This window comes from Erpetoichthys calabaricus, chromosome 4 (genome assembly GCF_900747795.2).
Source record: "Erpetoichthys calabaricus chromosome 4, fErpCal1.3, whole genome shotgun sequence".
NCBI lineage: Eukaryota > Metazoa > Chordata > Cladistia > Polypteriformes > Polypteridae > Erpetoichthys > Erpetoichthys calabaricus.
In genome coordinates, this window is record NC_041397.2 from 268,249,762 (window position 1) to 268,277,325 (window position 27,564).

The following is a 27,564-nucleotide window of genomic DNA, read 5'->3' on the forward strand; positions in this document are numbered from 1 at the left end:
TTCCATAGCTGGTTTAACAGAAAGGGTGTGCAGTGTAGGCATCCCACTCCATTAAATGTGTTGTTTTTCCAGGGATGTATGGTACCATGTTTGTACTTTTCTGGTGATCCCATATAGAACTAACATGTGGAACTCATGGATATCCTGTAATTCAAAGTGGTATTTAAAAGATCCATTTAAATTTACAGGAGTCTGGAATGAGGTGATATGCTAAGATAAAGCCCAACATGCAAAGAATGTGTGGTCCAAAACTGCAAAAAGAGAGCAACTGGTGGATGGAATACCAGTAGACTATAGGGTACAATTCAGGTACACAGGCACACACACATCCAGCATACTCAGACACACCTATCTAAGAAAAACTTGTTGAAGGGTGGGATATCAGATGCCCAGATATTTGAGATGAAAGGTTATTGTATTATTAGATGCTTTGGTTATATTTAAAATGTTAACTAAAACTGTAAATCATACATACTATCCACTATTCTGCAGATTCGCCTTCCTTTATAAACAAGTTTACCTCACATATACATTCAGTTCACTTCAAGTCTAGTAATAAAGATGCACACAAAATTGGTACATATACATATTTATTAAAACATTTTTTTAACTGTCAATAATGACTTGAAAATAAAGCACATTCTTATTTTATATCATAATTTTTCTTTGACAAAAAACTCTTCTTATCCTTGACAAAATAAATAGTTTCAGCAAAAGAACCCTCCTCGCTGCAAGCCAGGCAGTAAGAGCACAAAACACTGGAAAAAAAAATACAAAAAATATACATTAAATCAGAGTGTAGAATTGTTTCCTTACCGAATAAATAGCATTTCCAGGTATGTATATGCTATTCACAGATATCTGAGGCACAGTGTATACATTTACTTTTGTACTCCTGAAGACTAAAGTTGGCTTCCATTTAAATCTTTGCAATAAAAATGTGTTCATGATTTCTTTGTCCTAGACACTTTGTATTGCTATGTTTATCATTGTGCAAACTGGTAACGTGAACATTTTTACATCAAACACTAAAAATAGTAGCACCATATAATTTCATTAACATGTTAACAAAAACATATGTACAATATATTAACACCAAATTAAATAAAGTCTAATGACTATAATAAAAAAAAACTAAAAAAAACTAAATCCACACATAGACACATGTCTATATCCTATTCATATCCCACCATCCATGCAGTTTCTGAACCTGTTTAATCCATTTGAGGGACAGGGGCAGATGCCAGCGACACTGGACATGATTCCAGGAAGCATCCCTGGCTGTACATACATGAGAAAGGGTGTTGTTTGGTACTACAAGCAAGGAAGGTATCAGAAGAGGAAAAGCATCAAGTTTCTTGTTGTCACATTCCTTTATGCTTAGTGCTACCCAGTGTTTAGGTCTCCCATGCATGCTTAAGCTAAAAATAGAAATACTTCTTTTAATATCCATACACAGAGGTGACATGGTAAGAAGTTCTCATTTCACACTGTACAAGTATTCAGATTATTAGCCTGTTAAATAAACCACGTACTAGTATGAACTAGTATGATTTATCTACAAATCAGTTGATTGTTTTTGGGTAAAACAAGCCCGGATCATTTAAAGAGGGATTCCCCTGGAAGCACAGAGCAGCAGAAGTGCATAAGGAAAGATGCTTTAGTCAAGATTGGAATTCAGAACCCCAGAGATGCTTTGATCCCAAAACTGAGGCTGCAGTATTAAAAAGTCTTGTGGTGTTTGTTCAGCAAAGCAGATTTGTTAGCAGGGTCCTGCCACTTGTTCTAATTATGTTTACTGTTATTTAAAATACTGTTCTTTCCCATTTATTTTAGCAGCTCCCCTATCTGTGGATTTTGTGCCACAAGGAAGTACTTAGACATACAGGGAGAACTTCTTGTTAATGTTTGAAACCCTTTTTTTTATGTAAGCTATAAAACCTTCCATTTTTATTGAAAGAAAATGTCTTGAGTGCTACATGTAATGATTAAAAAAATGAAACATTACAATTTTTACCTACAAAATTCAAAAGATTGGACAGTTTTAAATCAGCAAAACAGAGATGCAAACGTGGTCCACAAGAACAAAGGTTTAAATACCTGTAAAAAATGTTTTTAACTTTCATACATCAAAGAAAGTGTCAAAGCAGACAGTACTTACCACACTTTCACTCCATTTCCAATGCAGTAATCACACCTTGAACCCCAGTGCTCTCATACAGTCTTTGTGAGCCTCAATCAGGTCTTTGCAACTGTCTTCTCCTCTTTCTATAATACTGTAACAAAATTATCAAAACAACTTGAGACTACTCAAAACGTTTACTTACTCAACAATGAATAAACACCCAATCAGTAAAACAAAAATCTTGACAGATCATTAGTTACAAAGAGACTTACATACATCTCAGAATTTTTATTTAGTATTCTGAGGTGTTGAAATGAACTGGACAGAACTGATCCTACAATTGCATGGGAAACTAAGTAAAGAAGATCCTGCCTCACTGCTATATACTGTATTACAAGAGAGAAACTTTACTAATCCCGAGGAAATGTAGATATATACAGCAGCAGAAAGGACAAATTATACAATCAAATCGATTGTGCACAATATACATCTATGTATCTATCAAAGAGCAAAAATAACAAACGTATCAGGAGGAAACATTAAACTGCCTAATAGCAGAAGGCAGAAAAGATCCCCAGAGGCACTTCCTAGAACACTGTAGAGGAGTGAGCCAGTGGATGAAATGCTCCAAAAGAGTGCATCCTGGAGGGATTTTTTCCCCCCATGATGACATCAAGTTTTGCCACCATTCTCTTTGCTATAACAGTTCCCAGTGTGTTCAGGTTTAGCCCTGTGAGTAAGCTTCCCCGATAAGTTTGTTCTTTTGAACTCAAGTTGCTTCCCCAGGAGACAGCAGCATAGAACAATGCTCTGGCTACTACAACCTGGTAAAACATTTCCTGCAGCTTGTTGCACATATCAAAGACCAGAGTCTCCTCGGGAAGTGCAGTCTGCTTTGGCCCTTCTTGTTCCGCACCACTGTGTTGTCAGACCAATCCAGTGTACTGTTCATGTGAATCCCCAGATACTTATAACTCTGCACCACTTCCACATACTAAATATGTACACTAGAACCCCTGTATCTGTGGATTCTGTTTCCAAAGTTTCAGTAATCTATGGTTTACAATGGTCCAAATTATTTATAGTGAAAGGAGAGAAGCTGCAAAATCAACCGGAATATTCAAGCAAATTACAGTAATCCCTCCTCGATCGCGGGGGTTGCGTTCCAGAACCCCCCGCGAAAGGTGAAAATCCGCGAAGTAGAAACCATGTTTATATGGTTATTTTTATATTGTCATGCTTGGGTCACAGATTTACACAGAAACACAGGAGGTTGTAGACAGACAGGAACTTTATTCAAACACTGCAAACAAACATTTGTCTCTTTTTCAAAAGTTTAAACTGTGCTCCATAACAAGACAGAGATGACAGTTCTGTCTCACAATTAAAAGAATGCAAACATATCTTCCTCTTCAAAGGAGTGCGCATCAGGAGCAGAGAATGTCAGAGAGTGAGACATAGAAAAAAGCAAACAATCAGAAATCAATAGGGGTGTTTGGCTTTTAAGTATGCGAAGCACCGCCGGACAACACAGCTGCTAGGAAGGGAGCACTGTAAAGGTAGTCTTTCGGCATTTTTTTAGCGGAGCGTCCGTATCGTATAGTGGTGCGAACAGCCCCCCTGCTCACACAGCCCCCCCGTCAGGAGCAGAGAATGTCAGACAGAGTGAGAGAGACAGAGAAAAACAAACAATTAAAAATCAATACGTGCCGTTCGAGCTTTTAAGTATGCAAAGCACCATGCGGGAAGCATGTCGCTTGACAAAACAGCTGCAAGAAAAGGAGCAACGTGAAGATAATCTTTCAGCATTTTTAGATGAGCGTCTGTATCGTCTAGGGGTGTGAACAGCCCCCCTGCTTACACCCCCTCCATCAGGAGCAGAGAATGTCAGAGCAAGCAAGAGAGAGAGAGAGAGAGAGAAAGGCAAACAATCAAAAATCAATACGTGCTGTTTGATCTTTTAAGTATGCGAAGCACCGTGCGGGAAGCATATCGCTTGACAAAGCAGCCACATTTAAGCCCAGCAAGGAAGAGAGCAATGTGAAGGTAAGCTTTCAGTATTTTTTGAGGAGCGGCCGTATCTTCTAGGGGTGCGAACAGCCCCCGTGCTCACAATATATTTGAGGAGTTTTATTTAATAGGTAATACGCGCTCTGGTTGGGTAGCTTCTCAGCCATCTGCCAATAGCGTCCCTTGTATGAAATCAACTGGGCAAACCAACTGAGGAAGCATGTACCAGAAATTAAAAGACCCATTGTCCGCAGAAATCCGCGAACCAGCAAAAAATCCGCGATATATATTTAAATATGTTTACATATAAAATCCGCGATAGAGTGAAGCCACGAAAGTCGAAGCGCGATATAGCGAGGGATTACTGTATATATATATAAAAAAAAAAAAAAAAAAAACCCCGATCTAAATCCAGTAAGTAGTTCTCTCATTCGCTAGCTAAGCAGAGGTAAGGTACACACCCTAAGGTTGCAGCGTCAGTGAGGAGGGCCCTGCCCAGCCACTCGCTTCTCACTCGCATTCAAGGAAATAAATCGGTACCACAAGCGATCTCTTTATACATAGCAAAATGAGAGCAGTCGCAAAAGAATGTTCAAGCAAATTATAGAAAAAACCCGATCTAAATCCGGTAAGTAGTTCTCTCGTGAAAACCGGACAGACATACAGACATTGGATTATATATTAGTAACCCTTCAAAATAATGTGCAGTTAAAGTCTCAACAGCATTCTCAGCATTTCTGGAGCTTAGTAGAGTCAGGTAACTATAATAATCTTCACCAAGCAGCTCTGAAAATGTCTGCTTAGTTTGGGTCTACATACCTCTGTGAGTCTGCCTTTTCTGACACGAATGTCAAGAAATCAAATTTCTGAATAAGACTGACAGATGAACATTTAAAAAGTGGCTCCACTCCACCATACACCACTCTTGTTGACTCCATGCAGTGCCAGTCATCTAACTAAAAAAACACATCACACATGTAACTGGACATGTAATACTCTTGTGAAGTGAAACAGTAACACGTAACAAAATGACAAATTTTGTCATATCTATTTATTTGTAATTGCATTGTTTTGTTTTGACAGCATTCATGTTTTAATTCAATAGTGTGAGATACACTAGAAAATGCATACAGACATACAAAATGCACTTGAAGGTGAACTAATTATTTTTGTGATGTTTTAATGCAAAATGTGAGTTGTGGACACTAACATTTTGTAAATGTTCAGGCAAAACAAGTTTATTCAGTTTGTTTGGTTTGAAATAAGCTATGAGAATAAACGTTAGAAAACATGAGTAGTTCACGGCCATTTTCATTTTGTAAAAGTAGCTCTCAGGGGAAAAAAGGTTGGAGACCCCTGCCTTAGTGAATAATCTTAATCTAAAGAACTGCAATACATACTAACCCTTTAAAGAGCCCTAGAGTAATAGCAAATGACAATAATACACTGGGGCATTCAATAAGCAATGTATAATCAACATAACACTATTGGCTCTCCACAATAAAATCACACAACCAGAAAAACATTGTGCAACTGGAAAATGATTCCCTTTTATTATGTAAAATTACTGAAAACCTAACCTATTCTACAATGAACTACAGAAAAAAAATTTTTGGTATCTATCAGACTTTATATCAAAAGTCAAACTTGCCTATTGTTTGAGTTTTGCTAGCCATTTTATTTCTGACTATTTCTCTCTTACTATGCCCCTCTAATTTATGATCTATGTAATCAGAATGCAAAGGGAGTCTGAATACAACTATTGTGTGGAACTCTCATACATGTGTCTGCGTAACTTAACAGTTTGCACACTGCATTAATACTCTGAAACTAGTAACACTTTTTCTACCAAAAAAGATTCACAATGCTGATGTTAATGATTAAATCGCTATTTGGTTAATTTATGTGGAGATGCTGTGTGCAAGGATATAAGACGACACTGCTGCCAATCACCAGGACTGACTGTAAAGGATTTCAGCAGGTAATCCAATTGTTGGAGCCAGGGTACCACATTCGATCGAAAGCACTTAACCAGGAAGATTCAAGAGCCAAAAAAAAACCAACTGCAAATAAATTGAAGCTGACAAATGGACCGTGTTAACAACCGAGTTAACTATCAGTTAATGGTTAATATGCCACAACATGGTGAAATTAATAGTACTACAGACATAAAATTCCATGTGTCGGATCTCAAAATCATTTTTTGCTTCATACACTGAAAGTCCATTGATGATATGTGTCATAAGCATGGCAAGAGGCTACCACAGCTGTTGAGCTACTATGGATGTAAGGATGCATCATTTTCTGTAGACTGAACCATACTCATATGCACTGGCAAAACTATATCATTCTGCTATCAGTGTAGATGACCACAACACCTCCACTTCTTTTATATCTGTTGACTAAGGACATGCTGGAAACAACATACCAACACATATTAGGAGCAGCAGAATCAAATATTTAAACAGTGTGGCAACTGCTTAAGTATAAAAGGAACAATCAACCACTTTGCATATATGTGGAGACATATACATTTAGTTTTTTTCTCAGGTATGTGGGAGATGTGACTACAGTAATCCCTCGCTATATCGCGCTTCGCCTTTCGCGGCTTCACTCCATCGCGGATTTTATATGTAAGCATATTTAAATATATATCGCGGATTTTTTGCTGGTTCGCGGATTTCTGCGGACAATGGGTCTTTTAATTTCTGGTACATGCTTCCTCAGTTGGTTTGCCCAGTTGATTTCATACAAGGGACGCTATTGGCAGATGGCTGAGAAGCTACCCAACTTACTTTTCTCTCTCTCTCGCGCTGACTCTCTCTAATCCTGACGTAGGGGGATTGAGCAGGGGGGCTGTTCGCACACCTAGACTATACGGACGCTCATCTAAAAATGCTGAAAGATTATCTTCACGTTGCTACCTTCTGTGTGCAGCTGCTTCGTGAAGCGACATGCTGCACGGTGCTTCGCATACTTAAAAGCTCAAAGGGCACGTATTGATTTTTCTCTGTCTCTCTCTCTCTCCCTCCCTGCTCCTGACGGAGGGGGCGTGAGCTTCCGCCTTCAACAGCTTTGTGCCGCGGTGCTTCGCATACTTAAAAGCCAAACAGCCCTATTGATTTGTTTGCTTCACTCCTTTGAAGAGGAAGATATGTTTGCATTCTTTTAATTGTGAGACGGAACTGTCATCTCTGTCTTGTCATGGAGCACAGTTTAAACTTTTGAAAAAGAGACAAATGTTTGTTTGCAGTGTTTGAATAACGTTCCTGTCTCTCTACAACCTCCTGTGTTTCTGCGCAAATCTGTGACCCAAGCATGACAATATAAAAATAACCATATAAACATATGGTTTCTACTTCGCAGATTTTCTTATTTCTCGGGTGGCTCTGGAACGCAACCCCCGCGATGGAGGAGGGATTACTGTATTACTTCAGTGGATACACGACTGACTCCCAAGCATGTTGATATGCTCCTCTTCCTAAATAAAAATGTAAATAACACTTTTCTGTAAAGAAACAGATTATGGCATACTTTCACTTAACAATAAAACAAATTCTTACATACACCTTGTATAAATAAAATATTGTGGGAAATTCATCTTTGCATTACTTTCTGTGTTATTAAGTAGGGTGTTTCTTTAAATTTTTAAAAAAGTTAAAGTGGGCAAACTATAGATTATAAAACATGAGGAAACACTGCATATCAAGTGCAAAGGGCAAGCAAACAAAATCATTAAGTAATTGAATATCAATTTGAAAAAGTTAAAAGGATAATACCCCTAGAATTTTCCTACAATTTAACACTTTTTATATCTTGCAACATAGTATTAATATTTTTATGTTATATATCTCTCCTTTCTAGGAGTTCAAAAGTTCTGTTACACAAAATGTCAATTTAGTAAAGCAACTGGTCATAAAATCGAAAGTTTAAAATACTCAATTATACTAGAAAGAATATAAAAAAATAAATATGAAAGAAAGGGATAGCAGCTTTATCTCGCTTCATGTGATTTGTTGCACTTTGTAATAATGTCTGCGCCCACCTTATGATTTAATGCAATGGTCTAAAAATAATAGAAACAATATTACATATCAAGTGTCAGAAAAACATCTGAAAACAGTCTTGCAGTATACTATTTGGACAATTATCCAAAGCATACTGTTGAAATGCTCTCAAGTTCCTTGCACTCTGTCTTAAGCTAGTAGCCCACTACATGACTTTTAGACCAAGAACACTTCAAACATAATGACTATGGCTGCTGGATCTTGTCACCTTCAGGAAGTCATATTACATGACTACCCCATGATTTCTCACTACAGTTTAAAATTTCCCAAGAAATGGAAGCATGCTCTGACAGCCAATTGATTCACTTCTTGACTGTACCTGTGTTTTCAAGGAATGGTAAGAACAACCACAGTGACTGTCCCGTCTTTTTCCATTCTAAGAACAAGACATGAGACAGACAAGTATCTTTTCTATTTGTGATGTTCAAAACACACTGTTTTCTACTTTCCTTAGGGCTGCATTGTATGCATTATACTTCCAGGTGAACATTAACTGGTCTTATGTTTTCTCTCTCTCTCTCGCTTACACACACACACACACACACACACACACACACACACATACATACATACATACAGTCCACCTCTACTGCAACTTAGGACAGGATTAAACCTGTTTCATTTTGTCATGACAAGCCGCAGGCTGGTATGACTGAGTTGCTAAGAATGTCAAACTATATGACTGACAGTCACAGGAGTGCATACCAACTGCACCTGACTTGCTAAGATTATGTAAATGATGGTTAGACCTGAAAAATCACTTGAAAAGTCATACAGTGTGTGACAAGGGCTTTAAATGTTTTACAGCTGAAATTAAACACTTTAGGTAAAAAGGTTTGAGGGTCTGAAATCGGGGTACACAGAGTCATTAAAAATGTATTTTACCTTTGTTAATTTGTTGCATTTTTAAAGATGAAAATGAATTTTGTACCAAAGCAAAACTAAGACAAAATAAGTACATTTGTTCATACAGTATTTATTCATTACTGTGATTGTGCTTTAACAGGCAAGCATGATGACACAATGAGTGACAAATGAATACTTTGCACATGCACACATCATAATTAAGCTACACAATGTTTCTTTCCATTTAATGTCAGTAACAGAAAAACCTTTACCTTTAATAGTGTGATTCCCACCATATCTTAACATTATATCATGTCAACTTTCTAAAGTAATTCATTTCCCACAAAGAATCTCCCATGCTGTTTAACTTAAGTACTTGCATTTAGAAATGCACAGGACTTCTTAAGTTGCTTCATGCACTAATATCACAGTTTTTAAACTTCTGGCCAATGCATTGTAACATACCATGCATTTCAAAGTCTAGAAAATATTCTTTTTTCAGAATCACATTTCTTCCTATATGCATTTTCAAAATTATGATAAAGCAATATAAATGCAAAGATTCAGATAAAAGTATATCATACTGATCACTATCTTTTGAAACAACCAATAGATTTTTGCTGGTACATTGCAGAAAGTTTAGTAGTAAATATAATGAAGATATTGGACAGGTAAAAGTACCATATTTATTTATATTTGTATTTTGTGTCATTATGTGTTTAGCCATCCCTTTTTTATTTGAGATAAACAATACACATACATCTTTTTGAGGTTTTATACTCCTTTATAAATTATTCTAGGCATGGAGGGACATCACATTCAATTGTCATTTCACACTGTATAAGTATTAAGTGGTAGTCTTTTGAAACCACACATTATTATAAAATTAAATTTCCTAGTATGGAATATACAATTAATCAAGACCTCACTGGAACATTTAGTAGATTCCCTTGAAGCACATTAGAATAGGAGTGCATAATGAAGGATACTTTGATCAAGACTAGAATTATAAGCCAAGGTTTGGTTCCTGATTTTCACCAAGTACTGCCAGTCTGGATTCACATTCCAGCTATCTTAGCTAGCTGTACGCACTAACTGACTTAACTGGCTCTAAACTGGCTCTGCATGCACAAGTTTGTGCATAATTGTGCACCTGTGATGAACTGGAACCTTGTTTGGGGCTGGCTTGTCCATACACCTAATAATGCAACTCACTACAATCCTGATTTGGACTAGAACATTTCAGGAAATAAACAGGGTGGCTAATTTAACTTTTAGTTTACTGTGGTTAGTTCTGCTTTAGTACATAGGAGCAAACTTTAAACATCCATCCATTATCCAACCCACTATATCCTAACTACAGGGTCACGGGGGTCTGCTGGAGCCAATCCCATCCAACACAGGGCGCAACAAACCCCGGGCAGGGTGCTAGCCCACCGCAAGCATGCACACACACACCAAGCACACACTAGGGACAATTTAGAATCGCCAATGCACCTAACCTGCATGTCTTTGGTCTGTGGGAGAAAACCGGAGAACCCGGAGGAAACCCACGCAGACACGGGGAGAACATGCTAACTCCACACAGGGAGGTCCCGGGAAGCGAACCCGGGTCTCCTAACTGCGAGGCAGCAGCTCTACCCACTTCGCCACTGTGCCACCCATAGTGCCTAAACACTTCCATCAAAATACATAAAACAATTGTATGTCATACATGCCTTACTGGACTGACTCGAAATTTAAGAGTCAAATACTCTATTACATTCTGTTTAAACTAAAACAGTCTCTTTTGAATACTAACTGATACACTGATTGCTTCCAGGTGAAGAGAAAATTAACATACTTTGAAATTTATTTACAGAATGTGTGTATAATCATTTTAATTGCAAATAACTTCTAAAAAGCCCTGCTTTTTTCAGTACCACTATCTTATTAATTAAATATTTGCTGCCTTTGTAATAAAAGCAACACCTTTACTTATGTTAAGAAAAGATTTACAATTAAGTAAATTAATTACCCTTTGTTAATAACAAATGTTCATTCTTAACTTGAATGAGACTGAACTCAAGCACGTGGCATGGACTGAAAGTCTCATTAATACCAGCTCAGGTCTGATCAGTGTGGAAAAAACAAAACCTAGCACTGTAGCTTAAAATTCTCCACCATTCACCGATATGCAAAGCTGATTTCCTGCTTAGTTAAGCATCAACACATTTGTTTTAGTAGGGTAGCTTTAGCCTCAATCCAAGATTGTAAATGCTGACATTGTGCTTTTGCTTTTTTACTCGACTTTGATGAAGCAAAAACTTTGCATTCTTGTGGCTTCAATAACCCAGGCATGACTGGAAGAAAAAGCATTGATTTTACACGTACCTTAAGTATCATTACAACCCATAAAGATAATCAAAATGATCCAGCAATATGGGATAATTGTGATACTAACACAGAGTCATACTAAGTAAGGAGAACAGGAATCTACAAAACCTTGGTAAGGTGTACACTAGCAATGGCAACACGGAGAAATATATCAGTAGGTGCACACCTCCAGGCCACTCGGGCATACATTGTTACAAAAACACACAAAAGTATAAGCTATAAAATACAGTAATTAACCTGAAAACCATAAAATGCTTAGAATTATGATACATACATCCATCCATCCATCCATCCATCCCAAGGGGGAATTCACATACTCCAGCAGCAGCATACTGATAAAGAACAATATTAAATTAAAGAGTGATAACAATGCAGGTATACAGACAGTCAATAACTTTGTAACTTTGACTAATGTTAATGTTTACCCCCCCGGGTGGAATTGAAGAGTCGCATAGTGTGGGGGAGGAACGATCTCCTCAGTCTGTCAGTGGAGCAGGACAGTAACAGCAGTCTGTCGCTGAAGCTGCTCCTCTGTCTGGAGATGATACGGTTTAGTGGATGCAGTGGATTCTCCATGATTGACAGGAGCCTGCTCAGTGCCCGTCGCTCTGCCACAGATGTCAAACTGTCCAGCTCCGTGCCTACAACAGAGCCTGTCTTCCTCACTAGTTTGTCCTGGCACGAGGCGTCTCTCTTCTTTATGCTTTATTGGATTTCAAAAACTTTAATTGCTCTTTGTATTAAGATGTTGTACTTCATCAAATAGAGATATGATGTAAAGTATTTTTTTATCCTTACATTCTTTTCTCTGACTCCATAGGCATTTTCTTTATGATCTGCTAATAAACTTAAGTTTCTTTGTAAATAAATACAATAAATATCACAGCCACAGGAGAACATGACTTATGAAACATGTTCTAATCGCTGAAGTTTTGTTAGCTTTTTTTGTACAGGCAACAAAAGAGGAGTACAAGAGAATGATTTTGCAACAATGCAGTATGAGACTAGAATGGCCATAAAAATACCATATTTTTCAAGCTACTGTCTTGAAGAATATGGTTAAGGGGATGTTTTTATCCTTTAGCTAAAACATGCATGAAAATCCTTATTAGGAAGCAGCATTTTTTAATTTATTTTTTGTACTTTAACCACAAGGAACAAGGATGGTATAACTCAGCAATCAAGTGTATATGTACAGGGCCATGTACTTCAAACCTTTTACTGTACCATTCCAAAACAAAAATTAGTTACCAGTGTGTCAGCAAAGCACAGCATGGGGAAAAATTCTGATGCTGGCAATTCTTAAGAATAAGACATTTTATAAAATAAAACATCTAAATACATAAATAGATATATAAATACATACCTCTATCATGAGACAAACATTATACACTATCCAGATGTGTAACATTTAATACCATATACACTTGTCATCACATACATGTACATTATCTCAACTGAAGGGTGGGTAAAGGAATAACCCTGATGAGCATCAGGATCTTCTTGCATAGTTACTTAATTTGGCTGGGTGGCCAACTGTAGGAAAACACCTGGTGGTCCCAACCTTCTTCCATTTCACAATTAGAGTCACTGTGCTCCTGGGAACACTCAAACCTTTAGAAGTGGTTTTATCCCTTTGGCCTGATCTATGCCTCTCCACAGTGTTATCATAGAGGTGTATATACAGTTCATTGGACTTCATTGCTTGGTTTTTCTGTCCTGACATGCAGTGTGAATTATGAGACCTTATATACACAGGTGTGTTCCTTTCTAAAATATGACAAATCAATTCATTTTTTAAAGTTAAAACCCATGTTCATTTAAGTATATTTTTAATTGTGGAAGCAGTTTATTTTTCATATGTCATGATAACTGCAGAAAACACTATTGGAGAAGTGAAAGCCAAATGAGTTGCCCACTGGTAACTTGTTTGGTGCAAAGCCCAACAAGAGCAATAATTCAGCACATGTTTCATGAAGAACAGGCCACAGAACACTGCTGGTATTTTCATACCTAATTTGTTTGGAGCAATTTTGTGGAACTCTGGACTGATTTCCCTTGCAGTCTGGTTTATTTAGATAAATGTGAACATGACAATCGCACTTTGGTGTGGACCAGAATAGCCAAACTAAAATCCAATGGGGGAAATCACTGCACTAATAACTGAAACCTGGAGCAGTATACAAGAGGTATGAATATGATCCCACACAGAATCAATCTTACTCCAGGAAATACTGTGAATTGCGGGTAACACATGTGCATGTTGTGGCACTCACTTTGCCACTGCTGCTGGTAAGTGGGCAAGCTCAGTATAAAAATAGAAATGTACACATACAGTACATAAGAATGTAACACTGTTCACATAAAATGGTTCATATATACATTTACTTATTTGGCTGATGCCTTTATCCAAGGTGACTTACAACATTTACAACTGGTTACAATCTTTTTGGTTATCCAATTGGAGCAGAGGCAGGTCAAGTGACGTGCTCATGGTCACACAGTGTCAGTAGCGAGATTTGAACCCACAACCTCAGGGACTGAAGCCCAAATGAAAATCCAGCAGCTGATTCGGGCTCAGAACCTCTCCTTGTCTCAATCAGATAGTTTTAAGTAACTAAAAGAATTCAAAAGGGTGGGATACACATGTGATTTTGATGATCACATAGAGAGGTGACAGGAAACTAATAGCAGTGTTTGGTGCCACCTCTGATGAAATCCTCTAATCCACACCCCTAAATGACACGCAGGTGAGGTGTTCTTCTAGTACTCTTAGGACATGATGCAGACACTGCAGTACATGTTAAACACTCAAAAATAAATATTATTAACAATATTCATAAGAATAAAAACAGCAGTCTCATGTTTTCAGATAAACTAAATAGAGATTACATTTGTATGGTAGACTATTAAAGAGGAAATACGCAACAACATACAATGACATCTATCATATATCTGAAATGGAAGAATACCGTTATACTGCCTCAACAGTGCAGAGAGCAGAGTTGAGCATTTTTAGTAGGCCAGCCTAAAATAAAAGTGTCCTTTAGGTAGCTTGTGATGAAGTACATAAATACACTCTTCTAGCTGTCACACAATTAGAGCTGTGCTTGATAAACAAACCACGCAATTCCTGCAAATGTGGCAGTGCACAAATTCACCCGTTGTTTTAACATTCCATGATGTTTTTTTTCCTGGGAAATAATTGTTTCTGCCTAATGAATGAAGACCAGATCACATATGTTTCTTGGTCTAAATGGTCATCTATCAAGTGAAGTTCTTACTTCTACAGTATTTAAATATAACAAAATTGTTAAGTGAAACCAAACCCATATCTAACACATTTTCTTGTCAATTTACTTTCTATATTCACAATGTACTAGGATATTCAAACCTGTCTAGGACTGATTGTTCAATGATCTTTTCACAGCATCAGACACAGCCATGACGCAAATTCTTTTAATCTAATTCCTTGTTTCTAAGAATTGTTAAAAGTTGGAAAAAAAGCATTTTTATTTCCTCTCGTCTCTTCCCGATTACACAGTACACTGTTACTTATGCTATAATTTCAATGAATAAAATATAAAAATTACACGTGTATTTTTCTACTTTTACGAGCACTTATTTTTGACAATCAAGTACTCTCCTGAAACACTGCACTTTAATTTCTGTTTTTCTTCCTCGTGTAACTAATATTGTTTATTATTCTACAAAGAAATACACTGTGATGCAACACCACTACTTACGCGACTCTGTTATAAGACTGAACTAATTTGTCGCATGTGAATTTAGTTGGCATGAGCAGTGCTAACTAACTCTGTGGCAGCACTTGTAGTTCTCGAGGTGCTTTACTTCCTCATTCCCTTACGCATGCAAGTAATCATTCACGTTACTTACCAGGCATCCCTGGCCTTCTTGGTTTCTGGACAGGCACAGCAAGGCTTAAGAGGTTTCTTCTCTTGAGCCTCTCCTGCTGCGGCCGCTCCGCTGGACTCGCAACTTGCAGCTGCCAAACTAGACATTCCTACTCGTGGGGTTTCAAGTTCCTTAAAATAAAATGTATACTTATTTCACATCAGATTACAGTGATCCCCAGAGATAAAATGCCAATTCAAATTTACCGAAACCATAAAACGTGTTTATTAAAACTTCAGGAAATCAATGGCTAAAAAATATGCTTTAAATGTCATAACAAGATACAAATGCCCATTTTACTTTTATAGTGAATTAGAGTTTTCAAATAAATAACATATCATCAAAGTAACCATCTATACTATATATATATAAATAAGAATTAGAAATAAAACACGTTAAAAACTCACAACCAGCGTGCTCTGACCCTTGCTGAGGCAGCTGAGCAATAGTAAATCTGCCCTTCCTGACTCGTACAATGTCGAACAGACAAGTTACACTTTACCTCCAATGCTTTTGGAAAATGTAGTTCTATGAGCGATATTAGCTTATAAACGAAGTGGGTTTGCCTGCGCTAAAAGACTACAAATCCCAAAGACCAATCTGAAAGTTTCTCGGCGTGCGTCTTTTCAATGCACTTTTTAACTCCGCCTTTGATAAACGTCAGAGTTGCTCCGCCTCCTGAAATACTAATACTGCGCGGAACATGAAACAAGTATTTCCCTGGATTGGAAAAACTGTACGTAATGTTATGACTAAGCACTAAATATGTTGGATAACATTAAGAACACTTAACTGCTAATTCCGCATTAATCATTTAAACCACCACCATCCGTTTAAGTTTTTCAACAGGATTTTCTTTGTTCCCTTGACGTTTTTAACGTAATTCAAACGCTGATAGGACTCTACATTAATAAGCAATATTGGTCCGTTTACGCCATCATAAAGAAGAATGTAAGATAAGAGTTATGCATCAAAACAACAAATGCTGAACATCAAATCCATCGCAGCAATGTCATTTATAACGACGTGACATCAACCTTTGGCACAAAATAAAAGAGTATATTGTGTGTGCATGTTCAACATTCATTATCCAGCAAACTGCCAGTACGGTACGTCTTTTAGTAAAGAGAAAAAAAATGAAGTTAGTAGGTTTTGAAACGAAGCTCGTCAGTTGTAATTTGTATAATGTAATTTCCTTAACATAGATGCAAGTGGGTTGTACAGAGATTGCTTTCATCCGGCTGGCCTAACAACTCATTCCACAACTTTCGCTCTCCTTCGTTTCAAATTCGAAGTCAAAGTTGCTTTACACTGCGCTGAACAGGCTATCTTCTATGTGCGCGTGCGGCGATGTTGCCATGACTGCAGCGAGTAATGTTGACAGTCTCCATGGTTTCGACACTCATGGCGCCTGCGTGGTAAACCTGGCGACTCAAGTGCATCTGTCGCTCTGCTGCACGTTGTTAACTTGGATTCTGTAAAACTGTTGTAAAGAGTGCTAAAAGAAGACTAGTACAATGAGCATTTCTGTGATTCAGACGATCAAACAACATGAAGGCGAGAGAAGAGGCCACGGATATCGGCCGGCTCGAGTCCACGATCACCTATACGGTAAGAAGTCTCTTTGGTGAGACTTGCTGTAACTGCAGATGGAGAATAGTTCAGCCAACTTGGAGACTGCCATCTAAATCCTGACACTTAGGCGGCTGCAGCATTTAATTAATATCCGTTATGTGCCATCCGCATTTACTTTGTGATTTTTTATACGCATATACAATCCGAATAGTTTCTCCACCTTGTGCTGGCATGCGCATATGGAGTACATGATGCTTCTGTGCGAAGCAAGAACAATCTCTGGACGGGATGCCCATCGATAAATGGGCACATTTACTTACAGTCCCATCCTCACTTATACCGGGCCAGTTTGCAATCGCCAGTAAACAGCTGGGATCCTTTCTCTGGGGTGTGCAAAAATGTAACTGCATTAATAATAATAATAATAATAATAATAATAATAATAATAATAATAATAATAATAATAATAATAATATAGGAAACTTAATTTAAAAAATGAGTGATATGCCCTGTGACAAACTGTTCAAGGTTAGTTCCCACTGTATATACTATGAGTTTTGAGTTAACGTCGGACAGATGGGTAATATTTGTAAGGTGTTCTTCTTTAAGTTGTCTTTAACTTGGAGACTAGAGTAGAGTGGAGACTATATCAGAAAGAATAACTAAAAATGTGACTAATTAGGACCACTGTATAGTAGGGATTGGCATGGTATATATAGTTTGAGTTTTAGATAAAACTGTATACACACACACACACACACACACACACACACACACACTTATGTCCTTGTTCAATTTTATAATAGGTTATCTTCCTTTCACAGCCTAAGGAGTAAGATTGTTAGTTTGAATGTTTGCTCTAAATAGAACTGAGCTAAGAGAATATGGGAATATCACTACGACGGGCAGATTCATAACTTGTGCCCATTATAATTGGAGTAGGTCTCAGCTTCTGGTGGCCATTTCCTGGGAAAAGTACCTTCAGAAAGTAGATGGAAAAAACTACTGGTGGCATATTGCCCGAGACTAGGGGGATTCTTATTTTCTCCAGACTAAGGAATCATATAAGAGTCAGAGTAAGGGTTCATTGAGCTCAGCAACAGATAATATTTTGACATAATCTTATGATGCTGTCTGATTAGGTAAACGTAGTAACTTTTTAAAAGGGTTTGACAGACAAGAAAGCAGCTGGAGTTTTTCCCCAGGGCAGGGGACAAAGTTGGTAGCTTCCAAGATGCAAAACCTTTGGCTATCATTTCATCTATCTTATTCTTAGATCTGGGTGTAACTAGTGAGTGATATCTATATGATCATTCGGCACTGAAAAAATAGTTTAGTACTATTTAAATAAGTCAGTTATATGTACTTGTGAACATTTGTCATGGAAGTGACCTAATTAACCCCTTAAACCACATTTTAAAGAAATTCTCTCTAGATTTGAGGATTCAAACAAACAACTCTCCACGCAAAACTAATAGTTTGTAACATTGCTGTGAGGTTTTTAAAAAGTGAAATCAATATGAAAATAAAGACTTATGTGAAAAAAGTAATTAGAAATCACTCAATTGTAGAAATTGTATTTTATTTTTTCAAGCAAAATATTTTGTTTGCACTTTCAATGCTCATTTATACTTTAGACATACTGTAATGTCTTTCTTTCTTTCTTTCTTTCTTTCTTTCTTTCACTTTTCACCATTACTCTGGTGAAATTGCAAACATCATATTTAGTTTAATTTCTGGCCTCACATTTTGAATACATTATTCATAATGGTTTTGATGAAACTGTGCTTTCAGACCCAGTACACACAGTCTCGTGTGAAAAGGACCATGCACGGGCCACCTTTAGGGCACATGCATCACTTGACCGATTGGTAAGCATAAATGTTTTTTTTTTGTCTTTTCTTTTCCTTTTTGATTTTTTGGAATATTTCTAAAAAAAAGTAATGCATACAATTAAATTACATTTCTACCCTGGTCTGGTGTACATGTGAGTGTTCACGTGAGTAGTTCCTTTTGGTGCAATGCTACCCCATCCAGAACTGTTTCTCTTGGGTCTAGTGCTGCTAGAATTGGCCACCATGACCACAAATCACATTAAGCAAATTTTTAGAATGCTATATTACCTTTCTGTTCTTTTTCTGTCAAATACAGTAGCCGAAAGACACGTTTTTTGCTGCCATTTGTGCAGAGTACCGTTTTTATAGCCAACTTATTGGCAGCACTGCCCCTCCCACACTGACCATGTAATGACACTCGAAAATATAGAATGTCAGATACTGTATTGGCTCCCTGCCACCCTGGATTCTTGAAACTGATATATGGCTGGATATTTGTTGATGGTGGTATGCTGGTTACTGTTGTTGCTGTTTATCAGCTAACCTGGTCACTCTCTGTGTGAATATTTAGCTGTGCTGAGAACAGGTCCCTGGAACCCCTGATCTGATACAGCAGGTACAAACATGGATTTATGGTAAATGATGTATTTTGCTGCTAAGTCCTTTCTATTGAAAACATTGGCAGCAAAGTTAATAGTGTAATTTCTCTCTCTAAATAAAGACAGAAGATGTGTCTTAATATCTAATGAAAATATGCCAATCCAGTCCCCACCTCTAACTTACTGTGTGGCCCAAAGTGAGTCATCTCACTTCCCAGGCCTTTAACTGTTTAAGGATCATTTCTGTGTACTTAGGAACTGTAGATTACTTTGAATAGATACTGTAAATTAATCAAATGATCATCTCACTAATGACGTGGTATTTTCACATCCACTCAGTCTAGTTCAGGGAACCTGTCCTGAGTGCATCAGGCATAAAAAGGTTGTACATTACAAGGTCCACTTATACACACTCTTATGGAGCTAATTTAGGTCTGCCAATTAGCCTAACATGCACAGTTATGTCTTTGGAATTTGGAAGGGAAAACCAGAATATTGGGAGAAAAAACACACACAGACAGGCACGGACGAAGTTCAAGGCCCATGGGTACCTGCTCCCCCCCACCCCCAAATTGATGCACTTGATGCATGTTACTAAAATTAAGTGTCACATTAATGGTATTTTTTGATCATTGTTTCATGGAAGCAATTAATGCAAATAGATCAATAATCAGTGAATATGCCTCAAGGTAGATGCAGTATTAGCTCTACTGCCTTGTCGTAGTTATGCTCCAGGTGCTCTCAGCATGAAGTTTGCACATGCTTCTGCGTGGGTTTGCTCTGGTTTCTTCTTACAGTCCAAAGAAATGCAGGTTTGGTGAACTGGCGATACTAAATTGTCCCCTGATTTGTGTGTGGGCATTCACCCTGTAATAGGCTGGTGCCCTGTCCAGGGATTATTCTTGCATGTGCATATTGTTTGCTGGGATAGGCTGGATAAGCAGATTTAGAGGTTGGATAGATGGATTAACAATTACTATAATCTATCCTGTCCAAAGCAACTCTGTCTTGCATGTTACCTATCCTTAAAAACAGAGCGAAAATATGCTGTGCAATTTCAGTTGGAGATTAGTTTATGTTCTTATATTTACAGTAGCTTGAGAGAGCTCACTTCAACTTATACATTTTAGCGATAGTATTTTCCTCTTTCACACATCCAATAGTCGTTTCTGTCAGTACACAGATCCTCAGTAGTCAGCACAAGCAATTCAAACAGTAGTGTGCTCATGCCCAGTGCCTATGCCTGCCTGTACAAACAGCAGTGTGGCAATCTAAGCAAATCTCTGTCACACATACCACTGTGATGAGGAGGAGGAGGAGGCTGGAAGGCATGCACTGACACAGCACAAATTAGGACCCAAGTGCAGCCATGCAATGGGTGATACCTCAGGAGCACACTAGTTTCAGTGTGAGGTTTTTCACCCGTGGCTGGAGTGCCAAACCTGCCACCAACTCACAAGATTTCCTGGCTGGTTGGAGGACCTGCTTGCAGGACTGGATGCAATTGCAGGTTAAGGGCCCTGCTCAGGGGCCCAATGGAGTGGAATCAATTCTGGCATTTACAGAAAACGAACCTGCAACCTTCTGATTGCTGGTGCGGATCCATAGCTTCAGAGCCACCACTCCGTCTCAACTGTAACGAAATAGTTAAAAATATATTCAAAAATAAGATTTTTTCTCTTTGATGAAGCAAATAAGTAACAGAGAACACTCCAACTTTCATAACTAGATCGCACATGAATGTTAGGCTACGTCTATATTTTCTTGATAAAATAAGAAAGTGCTTATTTTGTCACAATTAAAATATGTACACAAACTTAAAAAAGCAATGTATCATTTGATATCATTAATGGTATTTGTGTACTTTTTCTAAATTTCAAAGTTTTAAATATGTTAATATAAGCTAGTCTTTCTTCCTATTGTAAATTTACATTACAAACAGTTTACCATTTTTGACATAGGATATGATTTAAATGTGTAACAGTACAATATGTAATTATTTTTTATGGCCAATCTGGCTCCCCAAAGCCTAAATGTCAAACTCTATCTATGCAGACAGGGAAACTCCATTTGACAGCAATTGGTGCTGGATCTGTGCAAGTAGGTGATATGGTGGCCCAATGATTAGTGCTGCTTACTCACACTCTTAGTGTCCTTGGTGTGTATCCAAAACTCCATTCCAGTAGGGGCTGGGTGGTCCTTTCTCCTTGGAACCCTTGTAGATTTTGTTTTTTCTCTTTTTTTTGTGTGTTTGTTTTTTCTGTCCTCCCAGCCATCTGACTTTATCATCTTTAGAGACTTACATCAACACTGTATATTAGAATGCTACTCTTATATTAGAATGCTACTCTTCTACTAGTTATTTATCTGTTTTATAAGATATAGATAGATTGGTGTTTTCTTTGTGACTTTTTCTTTAATATCCTTGCCTAATCTGGATTTTTGTTTCTTGTAAATTCCTCTTTGACATCTTGTAAAGCACTTCGAGTTACAGTGTATGAAAATGTGCTATAGAAATAAATGATGCTGTTGTTTACACCTCATTGCTTGAGGGGAATTTGCACATTCTCCACAAATCAGTGTGGGATTCTGTCAATATAATCCAGTTATAATCCATACATGTCAAAAACATTATATTATTTTATTTGGTCTTTAATGAGTGTGTGTGTAATGTGTACGATTTTGTTCTATGCAGTGCCCGGTTCAAGGTTGGGTCTCAATGTCAGTCAGTCAGTCATCATCCAACCCGCTGTATCCTAACACAGGGGGTCTGCTAGAGCCAATCCCAGCCAACACAGGGCGCAAGGCAGGAACAAATCCTGGGCAGGGCACACGCACACACACACCCACACACCAAGCACACACTAGGGATAATTTAGGATCGCCAGTCCACCTAACTTGCATGTTTTTGTGCTGTGGGAGGAAACCGGAGCACACGGAGGAAACCCATGGTGACACGGGGAGAACATGCAAATTCCACGCGGGGAGGACTCAGGAAGCAAACCCAGGTCTCCTTACTGCGAGGCAGCAGCACTACCACTGCACCACTGTGCCACACCTGGGTCTCAATGTATTCCAAGAAATACACAGATAGGCCTTAAATTCCTGTGACCTGATCTGGATACACAGGGTAGAAAGTGCACGGATAGATGGAATATTTCAGAAACTATTCAATGTGAACATGAAGCCAAGTAAAAATTAGCGTTTTAACGCAACTGCAGTGCTACTGGTCCAGGCATCTTTTGCCTGAATGGTGTCCATCCTGCAAATTCCCTCTTATTTAATTGTGTTTTGTTTTCCATTTACTATAAATAGAAGAGAGTTCCAGAGTACAAGACCATGTTTAGCAGTTTGCCTCACCATCCTCGCTTCACTCTGAGGCTGGAGGCTTCAGATCCGGTGCCATCTTTCATAGACCGCCGATGGAGGGGAAGAGTGGAGCAACGGAAAGAAGCTCTTCAGAAATTAGTCGAGTAAAGACATTTATTATTTTTTATTTTATTTTTACAAGGATATTTTATATATTTAAAAAAGAATTGTTTTTTTTTCTTAGATATAATCCAGCTTTCAAAAATCTAAATATATACGAAAACCCCGATGTATCAGGAATGAATCGGTGGAAGTATTTTAAACGGTAAGAGGTCGTTTTCTGAAATAAATACCTTAGCAATTGTAATAGGGTTAAGTCCCCTCCAGGGTTTAGAGCAGGGAATTTCTTTAATTTTTAAGTGATTTTCTTTAAATCTTTGGCCCAGTGCAGTAAATTAAAAAAGCACATTTCAAATGTATCTGTATCCTCAATTATATGAATTTTTAGAATTTCATAACATATTGTTAATTTTGTTACTTCTCCTTTGATGCTCAGCAGTTATGAAGCAGTTAGTTATTAACATTATTTTTAGGTTTCTTAATGTTTTTCTACAAGTTCTTGTACTCATTTTGGGGGTTCCTTATTCTGAATTTGACATTCATTTTTTGATTAGAACTCTTCTTTTGCATCTGTTAATTAATTTGGCCTGCTTTTCACCGCTATTTTGTTTATTTACAATCATCTCACATTGTTAGTGACGTGACCTCAGAGGTCGTGACTTTTGGTTTATGATGCAACAGGTGTAAAAGGTCACTAAAAGAAATTGTTCTGTTTTGAGTTTGTGGAGACAAAACCCATTTTTTGTCAAACCTCTTTTTTCTTTTCAAATCTCTTTTTCAAAAGTATTTTATGGTTCCTACTTGTGTGCGTATTTTTTTACTTTGCCTTTTAGAACTTGTTATGGCTTTTGTAATGGTTCAGTTGCTGTCTCGGTCTTGACTCATTTTATGGCTTTTTGACTTACTTCTTTTCTCCTGGTTACGCTCAAAATATTTTTGCTAGTCTCTCTCATCAGCTTTGCTGCAGTATTCTTCATTTCAGTTAACTGTTGAGTTTTCCAAGGAACTGTAGGAGCAGCTGATTTTTAAACACATTTATTTCTTCTTGGTTCTGGTGAAAAGTCAAGCAAAATGACACCTTTTATTGGCTAACTAAAAAGATTACAATATGCAAGCTTTTGAGGCAACTCAAGCCCCTTCTTCAGGCAAGATGTAATTCTTGGTTCTGGGAAATGGAATGGGACCATTAGACCTTTAGCTCTTTTACCACAATGTTCGGGGGCAGTTTTCAGGGACAGATTATAAGTCTTCTCAGCATCCATTGATACTGTCAATTGTATGAACATATCTAATGTGTGTTTCTTTTATATATCATCTGATCTTGTATTTAATATAACTAGGGGGATTTGCTCCCCACTCACTTCGCTCGCCCACCCCCCTGCATGCGCTATGCGCTAGCAACTTCGCGTCTCTGCCACTCGCAAAACAACAAAACTTTTAATTTTCGCCGATACGCCTTTTCATTGGGTAGAAACGCTACTTTTCCCTGATGGCAACACAAATTAGACAATTCTCCGACTGAAAGTTTAAAGCCAAACAATATCAACATACTTCTGTCATATCACCTATATCCATATGTTCGTTCTCTTTTTGTTTTTACCTTTTTGTCAATATTGCATTGAATTTTGATTCCGTGTTTGGAATTACATCGTGACAACGTACTGCCTGTGAGTGCATGTCGTTTCTTTCTCTCTACATGAACTGTGTCTGACAATAGCATTCACACAAATGAGAAGTGATAGAACCGTGTGCGTGGATGTAAATGTTTTAGATGTAGGCAGGACTTTTCCAAATCTCTTTGCATAAAGTCTTGTTTCGCGGGGCTTGAAATTTTCTCTCACGTGATTTCACTTTCACCAAACAACCAATCTTTTAATTCTCACGGATATGCCTCTTCATTGGGGAGAAGCAATACTTAGCATGAATTAGATGATTTACAAGTCATCAATCTAAAGTTTAAATCTGAACAATATATTTGATCACTTTTCGCTGTTCCTTTATTTCACCGAGTAATAATTTCCGTTTGTTTGCTCTAATGAGATCTTTACTATCATTTTCCTGAGACTTTCGAATCTTCGTACTTCCATTATCTCTAACCTGCTCTGCATGTGTATCATGCCAACATTTTTGAATTCTTTATGATGTTCTACTTTGTCATCTACTCTTTGTCTTTTATTTCCTGGGTGTGGTTAAATCTCTTGGCACAAAGTCTTGTCTCGCGGGATGTGAAAGTGTCTCTCTTCAAAAGATCATATCTCGTCACAGGATAAAAAGTTTTGTCTCCCAAGATTTTTTTATTATAATAGAGAGATGTGTTGTATTCAATGCCTGGTGGTTCTGTACTACTGTCACTAATCTGTGAGAGACATGCAAGTAAGAATCTCATCATACTGTGCACACATTAGAGTATGTTTGAATTCAATTTGCAGTATTTACTTTATACTGTAGTGAAATTGCTGCTATACTGAGTTCCTGAACTTTTGGGATTCTATAAAACCAACTGAAATTTACTGGACATGACTTCTTTACATAGAGAGCCATGGACATCTAGAGTGTACTTCTGTGTTGTAAATTTGAAGAAGAGAACATGATGGCCTTTATAGCTTATCTGGATGAGCATCATCCATTTACATTTGCATTTTACTCACTCAGCAGATGCTTTTATCCAAAGCAATTTACAAAAGTGAAGAACATAATCAAGAAAGCGTCTGTTTGACACCTGTTTTGAAACAAAAAAAAATCAGACGTGAGTGTCAGTAGGCTTTGTGCCCTAGGAACCAAGTTACCTGAACTATTCTATAACATTTCAGTAATTATTTACTGCTCTGATGCTGATCATTCTGATCATTAAATAAGTTGAGATGAGAAGAATTCGTAATTAATTGCAGAATTACGGTATTTGAGGGCTCCTCTAGAGTGCCTCTTTCTCCTGCACAATTTGGCTCAAAAACTAATCAGCACATCGTCATCTCACAACAGGCTTAAGTTTTGAGTTTGGTATTTTTCCGTTTGTCCGTTTTAGCTCTAGACCATCCTCAAAAAACTGTGACACACAGAAACACACACGCACATACACGCACACACACACGCACACAGACAGACAGACAGACAGACACACACCCATCATTGAGATATTGATGTATTCAGTATCAGGGGATCCTAAAATGTTGAGATCTGTCAAAAACCGGAGATCAGAATTTTTGATGAATCTAAAGCTTTCACTCCTCTCCCATCGATGATAGGTTATGGTGGGGGAGGGCACAGAGCAATTACAGTACAAGTGAAGAGATCTAAACCAAACAGAAAAACAGAACAACACAAAACTCATTACTCTTTTCTTAGATACTAAGAGCTTAGCAACAAACTCATTACCTATTTTAAAAATATATTCACAGAAGAAAAGAGTCTTCAAACAGTTCTTAATAACATCGAGGGAGTCAGCGGTGTGGATGGAGGTGGGCAGCTCATTCCACCAGCTTAGGTCACATAGGAGCTGCACATGAGAAGAGGTCTGATACCACTTATTGGTGGTATCCTCAGAGACCATTCAACCAAATTCAAACAAATGTGGTGAATTCTTCTAATGTTTATACTGCCTTCTATATTTATGTTTCTCATTGTTTTTTCTTTTTTTTTCCAGCCCTCTTATACCATACCTGCATCAGGTCCTTCCAAATGTTGTTCTTGCTGTGTCAAAGTAAGTTTTAAGTATTGCACAATACCCTAAACTCCTAGTGTGACATTTTATTAATAGCAATGTCTTAATTATTTTATGATTTAATAATGGAATTTACAAATTCAGTATTATAATTACATTTTATATGTACATATGTGTATTATGGAGAAAATTAGAACATGGTGGAAATATCAAATGCCTCTTGTCTAATATGACACTTTTGTAACAGATGTTTCTGTTTTGCAGGGTAGTTTTTCTGTCTACCTGTATATCTTTGCTACTTTGGAGGTCTTCCCACACATTCTGTTAATACATTCTGTCTACTCTGTTTTATTCCCTCATTATAATGTTAATCTTCTCATAGTGCTTTGCTAATTTCAGATGAAAAAGAACTGGAACTTATTTAGACAGGATTGATCTCAAAGCAGGAACTAACTGTAGAAAAAGCACCAGTCACTTCCTAAGCATTATTGAAAATCCCCATCCTTCCATTTATACATACTGTATACTGAATCCACATAACCAATTCAAGGTCATGGGGGTTTAGAATTTATTTCATTAACTTAATGCTCAAGGCAACAACTAAACTTGGATGAGAAAACATTCCAGTGTATGATTTTATTTACATAACATAACTTTCTCAAGCAAGCTTAATTTAATTCTGGGTCACAGATTCCAGAGTATCCTGACAGCATCAGGCACAAGTCAGGAAATGGCCCTGGATGGCATGCCAGTCCATTGTAGAGCCAACCTATGTACCCACCCACCTTCACACAGTGCCAGTTTATAGAATTGCTAGCTTACTTAACAGGGGCATCATTTAGGGTCATGTCCCATCATCTGATTTGTTCAGTGATTTACAGTCATGGCTCTCATTTACATAGTCTTAGTGGGACAAGCGCAACCAACAGCACACTCCCGTGAAGCCAGTTACATAATGTGACATGACATGCCTAGTGTCTCACTTCAGCTAGTTCAAGATTCGCTCCACTGATTTTGTCTGTAGTCGTAAGAATGGTCTTGTGGTAATAAGAGTTGACAACCACCAAATGCTCATTTGGAAATACAGTGCATATAATGCAGTGACTAGGAGTAAAGAAAATAGGTGTTT

The 27,564-nt window shown here is 37.6% G+C and overlaps 2 protein-coding genes across 2 annotated transcripts in view; one reads left to right on the plus strand and one right to left on the minus strand.

The window, feature by feature from the left end:
• Positions 1–573: 573 nt before the first annotated feature.
• LOC114650864 (cytochrome c oxidase copper chaperone) lies at positions 574–15,903 on the minus strand. The gene is made up of 4 exons (XM_028800764.2): positions 15,747–15,903; positions 15,322–15,470; positions 2,162–2,276; positions 574–758 (listed from the first exon to the last, which is right to left on the minus strand). The coding sequence occupies exons 2-3, from the start codon at positions 15,444–15,446 to the stop codon at positions 2,192–2,194; spliced, it is 210 nt and encodes a 69-aa protein (XP_028656597.1). The 5' UTR covers positions 15,447–15,470; positions 15,747–15,903; the 3' UTR covers positions 574–758; positions 2,162–2,191.
• An 826-nt stretch (positions 15,904–16,729) lies between these two features.
• Positions 16,730–27,564, plus strand: part of cfap91 (cilia and flagella associated protein 91) — a 63,167-nt gene continuing 52,332 nt past the window's right edge. Inside the window, exons 1-5 of the mRNA XM_028800766.2 lie at positions 16,730–16,950; positions 18,709–18,785; positions 22,664–22,821; positions 22,902–22,982; positions 26,418–26,474. Coding sequence (XP_028656599.1) covers positions 16,857–16,950; positions 18,709–18,785; positions 22,664–22,821; positions 22,902–22,982; positions 26,418–26,474 — 467 coding nt within the window. The 5' untranslated portion in view covers positions 16,730–16,856. The remainder of the gene's footprint in view (positions 16,951–18,708; positions 18,786–22,663; positions 22,822–22,901; positions 22,983–26,417; positions 26,475–27,564) is intronic.